This window comes from Gavialis gangeticus, unplaced genomic scaffold (genome assembly GCF_001723915.1).
Source record: "Gavialis gangeticus isolate Ggan-Ray unplaced genomic scaffold, GavGan_comp1, whole genome shotgun sequence".
NCBI lineage: Eukaryota > Metazoa > Chordata > Crocodylia > Gavialidae > Gavialis > Gavialis gangeticus.
Genome location: NW_017729025.1, coordinates 98,567,419 through 98,578,303, shown reverse-complemented (window position 1 = coordinate 98,578,303; position 10,885 = coordinate 98,567,419). Strand labels below are relative to the sequence as shown.

At 44.9% G+C, this 10,885-nt stretch overlaps 1 protein-coding gene across 1 annotated transcript in view; it reads right to left on the bottom strand.

Moving 5' to 3' along the window:
* Positions 1-10,885, bottom strand: part of AMBRA1 (autophagy and beclin 1 regulator 1) — a 181,619-nt gene that overhangs the window by 161,109 nt on the left and 9,625 nt on the right. The window contains exons 3-8 of the mRNA XM_019519295.1: positions 10,602-10,660; positions 9,572-9,755; positions 8,719-8,891; positions 7,784-7,850; positions 6,954-7,100; positions 5,656-6,683 (exon numbers count right to left, since the gene is read on the bottom strand). Of these exons, the coding sequence (XP_019374840.1) occupies positions 5,656-6,683; positions 6,954-7,100; positions 7,784-7,850; positions 8,719-8,891; positions 9,572-9,755; positions 10,602-10,660 (1,658 nt within the window). The remainder of the gene's footprint in view (positions 1-5,655; positions 6,684-6,953; positions 7,101-7,783; positions 7,851-8,718; positions 8,892-9,571; positions 9,756-10,601; positions 10,661-10,885) is intronic.

The window sequence follows — 10,885 nt, the reverse complement described above, 5'->3', positions numbered from 1 at the left end:
TTTTTTGTTGCACAAGAGCACACTGTTGCTTCATATTCAGCTTATGGTTCACTCTAGCCCCCTAGGTTCTCCTCTACAGTACTGAACCCTAACCAATCATTTCCCAATCTGTATTGGTGCATGCAATTATTCCGTCCCAAGTATAGGACTCTGTACTTGTCCTTACTGAATCTCACCTGACTGACCGCACACCATTTTCCCAATCTATCCAAGACATTCTTAGCCATGCCTGCCAGAGTGTTTGCAACTCCATTTAACTTGGTGTCATCTGCAAATTTTCTAAGCATGTAGTCAATCCCATCATCCGAATCACTGCTGAAGATGTTGAACAATGCTGGGCCCAGGACAGACCTTTGGGGAACCCCACTTGATATCTCCTCCCAACTACATTGAGCCACTGAAGATCACCTGTTCAGTATGATCCAGCCAAGTATATATCCATGTTACAGTACTTTCACCTAGTCTGCATTTCCTTACTTAACATACTGAGAATGTTGTGGGAAACTGTCAAAAGTCATACTAAAGTCAAGGTAGATCACTTCTACTGCTCTCCTCTCATCCACAGAGGAAATCAGGCTGGTGAATCAAGCTCTTCCTGATTACCCAATTCTAATCTAGGAGCTTCGTAATAAGAGCCCTTGAGAACCTGCTCCACGATCTTTCTAGGTATCAACGTCAGGCTGACTGATCTGTAATCCCCCAGATCCTCCTTTACTTCCTTATAGATGGATGCTATATTTCCCCTTTTCCAAGCATCCCTGATCTCACCTGACCTCCATGAGTTCTCAAAGAGGCTAGCTTAATGGCTCTAAAATTACCTCAGCCAATTCCTTCAGTACTCTAAGGTGCATCCCTTCCAGCCCTGATGACTGGAATGCACCTAGCTTTTCTAAGTAATCCTTAATCTGTTCTTCTACTACTCTATGCTCTTTGCCTCCTTCCCTATCTTTGCTTCCAATTGCACTCATCATATGGAAGCTGTCCCTATTTGTGAAAACTGAAGTAAAAAAGGAATTATATACTTCAGCCTTTTTTGCATAACTAGATGGCCTTCAGTTTTCCATAAGGGATTTATGGTTTCTTTGGTCTTCCTATTACTTTTGACATATTTGTAGAACCCCTTTTTTACGTCCTTTATGTCCCTTGCCAACTATCTCAAATTGCGGCTTGACCGTCCTAATTTTCTTCCTGCATGCCTGTGTGATACTCTTATACTCTTCCCTAGTACTGTGACCAAGTTTCCATTTTTATAGGATTCCTTTTTGAATTTGAACTCCTCAGAGAGACTGTTGTCTAGAAGTGCGCTTCCCATTCTTCTATGGCACTTGGATAGCTTGTTCTTGTGTCCTTAAAAAGGGCCTCCTTAAAGTAAAGCCAGAGCTCCTGCACTCCTTTCCCCCTTCAGACTTGCCTCCCAGGGAATCCTGCCCACCAGTTCCTTGAGTTTATTAAAGCCTGCTTTTTTGAAGTCCATGTCACTGTCACCCAAGTTACCTTCCAGCTTCACATTCTCAAACAATTCCTCTGTGTTTGTGAGTGGCAAGTCAAGAAGAGCTTTCTTCCTAGCTGGCCTTTCTACCATCTGTAGCAAAGTTTTCTCCAACACACTCCAGAAATTTGCCTCAAGTTCAGTTATATTAGACAAGGGATATAAACTTTCTTGCTTCAAGCATAAAAAACATGATTAACTGATAAGGTTTAAGAAAAATGTTCTTTGTGGTGGACTACAATGATTTCACTGACCCTCTTTTGAAACATTTGGAGCAAGCCCCTTCCTGACTGACTGAAGGAGAAGATGAACAACTTCTCATTCACTATTGCAACTCCTATGTTATAATCCTGCTGTCATACAGTTGGAAAAGGTCTGTTAAATTCTATTTGAAACCATCCCATCACTGAGATAACAGACTTATCTTAGTCAGCCTATCTTGAAGGTTATCCAGAAATTATAGCAGAATATACTCCTGAAGTCATCTGCTGTTCAATCATTTCCTCGTCGTGTAGATCTTACCTACAACTTCCATCATTACTCAATGCTCTGATTCTTTATATGTATATACATTGGTGCTTAAAGGATTTCTAAGAGTCCTGTAAACTTGCCAAGCAAGGTAGGCAAATAGATTCTTTCACCAGGTGGCAAAATGTTTGGCAGAGAACTCATTTTTCAAATACATCCAAGCTGGAGAACACTGCATATACAAAAGCCCAGATGTAGCCTGCTATTCTATAAGGCCAACTGTACATTCTCCACAATTCTATCCCTTCTCAAATATTTTTCATGCCACTGATGTCATCATTCAGCTGCCAAGAGTGCAAATCTGAGCCCAAAGCAGAATGCTCCCAATGCTTGCCTCTTCTGCCTTGCTGTCAGACTAAGCTGAGGTGAGGGAAATATTCTGTGCCATACTACAATATGTTCCTGTTAATAAATAGTGCCAGAGTTGTCAGTCAGGAAAAGCTTCATTATATGCTTATTACTGCCTTCATTATTAGCCCAGAATAATTATACCAGCAACATCAGAAAGAACAGAATTCCTCCCCTACCCACCTGTCATAGTTGCAGTAAAAGAACCCAGAGAGGAACAATCTTCATTAGCTATTCATTAGCTTCATTGACCCTCTCCAGCAACGACTTCCTATGCAAGCTGCTTCTCAAGCAGACAAGCCAGGTCAAGGAACAAATTCCACCCACAGATGGTGAATGAAACATGCTGCCTTCAAATGCTAGTTTTGTCCCAAGTTTCCAGACAGATGCTCAATATGGAACACTACTGCCCAATGCTGACACCTGCTGGAGAAACAGAGCAGCTAACAAGGCTGAAGAGCTAGGGATTAACATAGGGTAGAAGGGCATCCATCCCTATCTGAGCCATGACGCACGATGGTCCCTAGCTGTAAAACAAGTTATGCTCACTTAAGAATACAAATGTGTGCATAGCAAACATGTTCTCACACAGTTGCAGTCCTCATCCTGTCATTTCCATGTCCCTTTTCTTGGGTTTGTCCCCATCGTTAACTGTATCATGTAGCTTAGATTGTAAGAGCTTTAGCACAGAAACCAGTTGCCATCTCTGGCACACTCAAAGTTGTGTAAACTAATGGGCCAGTGACTAGGATTCTGACCCCAGGGCTTGCATTCTTGGATTGCCCAGTTTTGGTAGCTGAGATCAGGCATGCACAATATCCATCCTACCAAAAGGCTAATTAATTAATGGGTACCAGCTGGTTTCTTACTGCTCTGAAAAGGAGCGAGTTTGGGGGAGGTGAATGGGTGGAGGGCAGTGGGGTTCCATGTTCCTAGCAAAGAGATTTTATAGAGCTTCCCAGACCCAGACACACAACCAAAAACAGCCAAATGGGTTTGTTCCAACCTAAATGCATAAAGTTTTAATGCCAATTTTTAAAGGCTGCTCAGTATACCTAGCATTCTCAACCCACTACACTACATTTTTCCCATTGGAAGGGATGTGAATGAATCCAAGAATGGCCCTGAAGGCAAAAGAGCCTCATCACAGAAGCAGGAGACAAGGTGTCCAAGAGAGCAGGGTACCTGGCATGGCTTCTTAGCACTGCTTTCCAAAAGAAGCTCTGCCAGGGCTTTTCGCCATGGAAATCCCCATGGAATGAATTCCAAAGTGAGCCCAAGGCATTAGACCACTTGTTCCAAATTCATTTAACCTTGGCAAGAAGCATCTGTTTGCACAGGTGAATGACTGAGTGTGCACAGGTGCTGTAGCTTCAGAACAGACAGCAGTAACATAACCACCTGTGACAGCTATAACAGCCCAGAGAATAAATCATAGGAAATCAGCGATAAAAAAGTCTTATTAGGTCATGACTACCTATTCCCCTGGGAGAAGGAACAGAACTGCTTCCCACAATAAATACCACCGTTAAGATTAACATGAGGCTCTGTGCCCCCCAACCCCTTAAGATTATACCATGGAACCTATTAACATCTGACTGTCAGTGTTCTAAAAATCTGTTTGTTTGCTTTTTTATTTCACCCATTACCTAAGCATGTGAAATTACTTAGCTAAGAAAGGAGATGAACAAAACATGAGCAAAGAATTTAAAGTTATAAACTTGTCAATCTTTCCCTCCCTTTTTCTTTCTCCCATAATAATTGAGATGATATTTGATTAAAATCAATGCTAGGTTCATTTAAGTACAAGCAAGTAGCAGTTATCATGTAAATTAGCTTGCAGGATTCACTAAATAGAGACTGTTAAAACTGGGGCAGGGATTTAGAGGTAGCTGAAAAAACTGCATGACCACCAGCAACCACCTATTTGCAATGCAGCTAAGATAACAATCAAGGCAATTGCAGCTCCTGCTTCTAAAGGAAAGCTGATTATTAAGTACAAAGAAGGACAACAAGAAAAGACACTTCTTTTCCTCAGATGCCCTTATGAGCAACACAGTTCAGATAGTGACGTGTGCAGGAAAAGGAGATTTTACCTTCTAAGACAGTGGTTCCCACCATTTATTTATTTATTTTTTTACCACAGCCTGGCAGGAATGAGACAGGGCATGCAGAGCTGGCTGCCTCCCCACCCTGGGGCTCCCCCACCACCCAGCTTTAACCCTGGAAGCCATTCAGCCAGGCAAACAGACAGGGCTCTGACTGGGGGGCTTGTGCCACAACCCTGCAGCCAACCTGCCGCAGCCTGGTGGTTGGGAACCTCTGTTCTCAGAGATCAAGCTTCCCACACCAGGCAACAAAGGACTGGACACTTCCTCTGAAACATCTGGTACAAACACTGAAAGAGGAAGGAGGCAAAATAGACCATGAGCTTAACTGAATGTGAAGTAAAGCCTGAGTCTCAAAAATGGCAGATTGCTCAGCCGCTCTGTTCCACATGAAGTCTGGAGTCATCTCTAGAAACCTCAGTGCTAAATACCAAAATTTGGGAATGATTAATATTTTCCCATTCAAAGTGCAGATACATTCTTGCACTGAACTCTGAACAGGTTCCACAAAACAGGGTTTTCAAGGGGTCAAACGGTTGGAAACTACTTTCAGACCTTACCTACTTAATACCTCTCATGGTGAAACTATCATCTGCCTAAGTTAAAGCATTCAAAACCAAACCTGAAATACAGGCCCTCCCTCCAAGATGAAATATGAACTCCATCCTTCTTAACCCTGTTATAGTTCCAGGATCTGTTTCTCTTGACCTCCCATCCCAGCAGGTGAAGCACCAATCCAGACTCAACAAGACATTACTTCTAATGAAGGTTTCTTTCCTACTAGTGGTCATGATTTCTGTGTGACAGACCTCAGGGTAGGTGCTGCATGTGCAGCACTCCCTGCAGGACATATTGCACAAGCAGCACAATCCATGTCCAGTCATTCCAAACTGCTTCAATCAGAAAAATTCCCAGGGGTGCAGTTTGCTCCAAAGAAACAAAATTCAGCATCACCTCACAACCTTCTGGACCATTTACCTTTCCCTTTTAATAGGTACGGTCTCATCTCCCAAACCCCACCAAAGGCACACTTTTAAAACCTATCTCTGGTGCACTTCCCCGATTTGTTCTAACAAGCATAAATAGCCCATAAGCACATCAGAAAAGCCCTAGGCACCATTTAGATTAGAAAGTAAGGGTTAAAGAACAGAACTGAGGAGGAATGCAAAGTGTACATCTTACCTCCTGAGTGAATCCTCCTCCGAACTTTCCTCAGGCATTTCCTGGTTTAAGGCCTCCTGTGATACATTCCCGGGTCTGCTTGAAGCCGACTGGCTGTAAACTCTTTCCCAGTGCCCCGTCTCCTGGTTAAACACCACTCCCACGGTCCTTTCCTCTGATGGGTTGGAAGAGCTTCCCAGCTGCAACCTGCTAGAAGTAGAAGCTCGGCCCTCGGTTCTCTCTGCAGGCTGCACCTGGCTGCTGCTTGGTGGCACGCCCTCAAATGTGTTTTGGACCTGCCCCGATGTGTAGCTAGGTGTGCTTCGTTCCCAGCGTAGTGTGTCATTGTTAAAGGTCAGCAGGTTGTGACAGGCGCGACAGCGGTTCAGGTGACCCCGTGACAAATTGGAATTGTTTTCACTGCTATGTGGAGTCTGCTGGTGAGAAGGACCTGGCCTATCAGGCTCAATGTTGTTGTTCAGCATTTCCTGAGCCTGTTGTGACTGGCTGGGTTCCCCACCAATCCCTTGATCTAGCTCTTGAAGCCGGTCATATTCCAAGAAAAAACGTCTCAAGTCACACTGAAGCTCATTGCGGATGCTGGATGGATTGCTTGGGCTAGCACTGCCACTGCCATCTGCTTCAGCTCCTGGTGCCAGGAAGCCCCTCCCTTCTGTAGCAGATGTATACACAGAAGACTGAGAACCTCCCTCCTGCTGTCTCAGCACAGATAGCAAGCTCACTGAAGAGGCACTGGTTCTAGGTGGAGGCATGGCTTCCAACTCTGAGCGGGAACCCATGTTCAGCACTGTTCTAGTCCAATCAGACCCTCCTAAGCCAGAAGCCATCTCTCTTGTAGACTGTTGGTACCTGGACGGGTGCCCTGACAAGGGCCCACTGAGGGACCTACGAGTAGGACCCAGGCTAAGGTTGCGGAGAGTGTTCCCAGCAGTGTTGCTCTGAACAGTGCTGAAAGCAGATGGCCTGTTAAGTATCCCCTGGTCCTCCTGTGCCACAGATGCCTGCTCCGGAGGTTGATAGGGCTCTGTCTGCACAGAGGAAAAAGAAGTGCCAGTGACCCCAGAGGACGTGGAGGGTGCGTTTTCCTGGTGTGGGAAGAGAGAAGAAGGAAGTCTTGCACTAGAGCATCGGCTGCAAAGGCACAACATTCCCAGATGCTGGCAGCACTCTGCTGTGGGGTAACTGACACGCTCACGGAGCCTGGTGTAGGCTGAGGCCCTGGTGTTCTCGTTTGCTGGAGGTGGCGGTGGGGGCGGGGATGGGGTAGCAGAATCTTGCACGGTGTTTTGCTCACCAACCTGTATGCCAGAAGAGCGCGAGGACAGCATATGCAGGAAGTTGTGGAGAAGGGGGGTGCGCCTAACGGGCTGAGACTGGAGAATAGAACGCTGACGGTAATGTGGCATCTCTGTGCTGTCTACAGGGATCTCCACTTCTTCATCACTCTGCAAAAGAAACCGCCAAAGCTCAGGTCACCTGACAACAGAACTGCACATCTAAAGCAAACCTTCAGAATTCAGCTAATGCCCAAAACAGATAAAGGAAACAATAAACCTCATCAAAGAAAGAAGGGAAAGCCTTGGCCCTGAGTTACACGAAGCCCTGTAGCTCTTAATACAACAGAAGATCTTGTACATATCCAGACAGACACCATGCCAACCTTACGGTTCCACAGTACACCAGCCAAATCAACAGGGAAGTCAGCACCTGCCAGGGTGAAGTGCCTATGAGGCTGCAGCTGGTAGTTGCATAACCCTGTCAAAGACGGCAAAAATCCAGCAAAAATCTTCAGCACAATGACAGAGCAATGCCATGAAAGCCTTTGCCCTAGAGCTGATGAGGCAGTGATAACCAAACAGCAGCAGCTATAGGGAACCCCTCAACCAGCAGTGGGGCTCACTGTGAAAGCAACTAGCTATACCTTTAGTTACTGTGTCTTGGGTGTTAACATAATATATCTGTAGGAAACAAGCGTAACCAAAGAGTATCCTTGTGACTGATTTAGATGAGAAAAGTCAAAACACAAGCTTCCAAAGTTAATTAAAGTATCAGGGCACCTAGGGACTACTAGAGTTTGCATGTATTTAAAGCAGCTTGTAATTAGTGCAGACATTAATAATATTCTCACCTGTTGGTTGGAAGGATTAACAATTGCAGTGAGCAAATAGTGTCCCAAAGGATCAAACCGCACCAGCCTGAAACAGAAGAGAACTGGGCACTCAGTTATCCGGTGGCATTTCAGACTGAAAGAAAGCCAGACCCTGAATGGAACAGTTCTTACACATGGTTTATCATGGAGGATATAGCACTTATAATAATTCCACACCTGAAGGCTCCTCAAAATTTCATGCACTTAAAAAGAAAGAAAATATCCACCAATCCCTGAAATGTACCCACCCCTCTAGGGGAAAACTGAAGCTGCAACGGCATAAGTTATAACTCAGACTTGGACAGGAAGTGAAATTTCCCATATCCAACTTAAACTACTAGTGAAACTGAAGGAGCCTACAAATACAAGGGAAATCATCAAGGACAGAAGGTTAACACCTCTGACAGACATGGCTTGGGATCTCTAATGTCCCCGGATTTGTCAGAGCCTTGGTTTTTCCATCATTTAAAAGAATAACCCTCAGGCAGTTCCCCACTCCCACACCAAGACCATTTTGGAAGCACTGGTTCAGTACAGATTTAAAGGCTAAGAAATCCTTTTCCTGCAGTATCTGCACTTTAGCATCCCAGTAATAATCAGGATGAACCCTACTTCAATGGTGTTACCTGCAGGTCAGCCTTACAAGTGGGGGAGCCGAGAAGGATTCTGTGGCGCACAGCTGACTGACTTGTTAATTCACTGATAATCCAATTTGCCTTTTTTATGTCCACAGCTGCTGTTCTAATTTTGTGAAAATGCAAAGAATGAAGCAAGACAGCGCTCCAGGCAGCAAAAAAACAGGGTCAGGGAGAGAGGTTATAGTTTGTGTGCGTTCCAATCCCAAGAAGAGCACTCCATAGTTTCCCACTCTACACCATTCTCAAGTTTGGATACAAGCATTCACAGGTACTCACCGGACCCGTTCCATCTCACTGGCTGTCTTCACCACTGCAAAAGGCTCTCGACGACTCCAATCCCAGAAGTGAATTTCATTGGCTGTTGCAATCAGCAGAAGCTGAGCCGTAGGATGGAAAGCAAGGGATGCAATGGCATTGTTGCTATCTGTGAACCAGCTCTCACTTCCACCCTGGGAAAGGTAAATTTACATTAACAACAGCTTAACACACAAGTGTAGGCAACTAGGATTCCAGGTACACACACAACACCTCCTCGACCCCAACAAAAAAAAAGTCCCAAACCATCACACATACCTGCCTTCAACAAGAAACATCTGCTTTCATTTTATCATATCATCTGGCCATACAGCCCTCCTGGAAACAAATGACCACAGACATGTCTCGACTGATAGGTGTGTCCCAAGCAGCCTATACAAACACCATTCCAGAGCAATCGCTTGGACAGAATAGATCCAAAAACAAAAATGATGGCATGGCAGCTTCCTGAGGCAGAGTGAAAGTTAACCCCCATGGAACCAGCAAGAGAAAAAACAAGCCTTATACAAACTGAGAGGGCTGCCACAACCAGAGCCACATGCAGCTTTAGAGTATGACACACATCACTCTTGGCAATCCTGAGGTGGAGGCCTCAAGACATCTGGATGTTTAGAGCAAATAAAAAAAAAAAGTTGGAATCTTGTGGTCTTAGAATTTCATTTCCATAAAGAGAGGAATGGTTATAACTGTTCTTCTGTGTATGTCTGCAGCTCCCCAAAGCAACTTTCAGCTGGGCAAAATTTGTACCTTATACCTGGGAAGAATTACTGCACCCCAAATGCTAAAAGTTTGATTTTTTTAGAAAAAGACTTACATGTAAATCCCAGATCCTAACCTCCCCATCAAGGCACCCTGAAGCAATGAGTCCAGGGATGGTAGGGTGAAAGGTCACACACCAGGGCGTGCGCCGATGTCCAACCAGAGAATGCACACACTTTCCCGTTTTCACCTCTGTGATATAGATATTGTGGTTCACATGGGTGGAAGCCATGAGCGTTCTAGGGAAGGGAAAGGACAGAATTAACATTGGCCAAGACAAAGGAGGACAACCAAAAATTAAGAGCATAAAACAACCAACTGGACCAACTCCATCAGAGTATGGCTAGTTTTCATCTAATCTCGCAGCCCTCTCACACAAAGAAGGGTAAAGGACATTGCAGCATCACGCAAGCCACAGAAATTCTGTGGGACCAGACTTAGAGGGTGGGTGAAAACATGAGTATATCAGCATCTGAGAGCACAACGCTGAGAGGAGTAAATTCCCATTTCAGCAGTCTAGCCCTTACTTCCAACTGAGCAAATCTTTCACTAAAAGGATTAAGGCTAAAACTCAGAGTCAGCCAGTACGTTCAAAGAGATCTTCCCTTTCAACTCTCCTCTCCACCAGATGAGCAACCATCCCAGGTCAAGTAATACTGGGAAGGAACCTGGGCGCTCTCCTCCACCCTACTGCCAAGACATTAACGCTGCATCATTCAATCTTGTTTTTTGACTATCACTCCCTCTGGGTATGCAGTGAAGCTGGGGACAGCAGAGTTAACACCTTCTGCCACACAACAGTTTCTCATAAACCACTTCCAAGTCCCTGCCCTTAACTTTCACCACAGACAGGCATATTCTCTTGGGGCTCTGCTAAAACTTTGAAGAACCATAAAAAAAAAAAAAAAAAAAATCAAGTGTTAAGTATTTGGGGTTACACAGCTGAAGAGTCATGTGGGCTGCACTGCAGCTTAGGATCCTGTGATCTCAGATCTGCTACAAGCTTGAGGTCTCCCAAGGGGCACAAGCCTTTGTTACTGTTGTTACCATAACGAGACCATTTAAACACTAGAAAAATCAGTTACCTGTCTGGGCTGAAGGCAAGCAGGAAGGTGGACCGTGGGCTGTCTGGTAGCTCAACTTTCTGGAAAAGTGAACAAACCGGGAAACACTGAGTACTGTCTGGCCGTACTTTCTTCACTCTAATTCACACACAAACAGCATGGAGGTCCCCAAGCAGCATACAACTCCAGCACAGTACCTGAGGAACCAGGCTAAGCCAGATGGAGCACAACCAGGGGTCTCCCGACTCGAAGTGCAATGCATAAAAATATCAATATTGAACAAGTGATCAACAATAACAGTACTG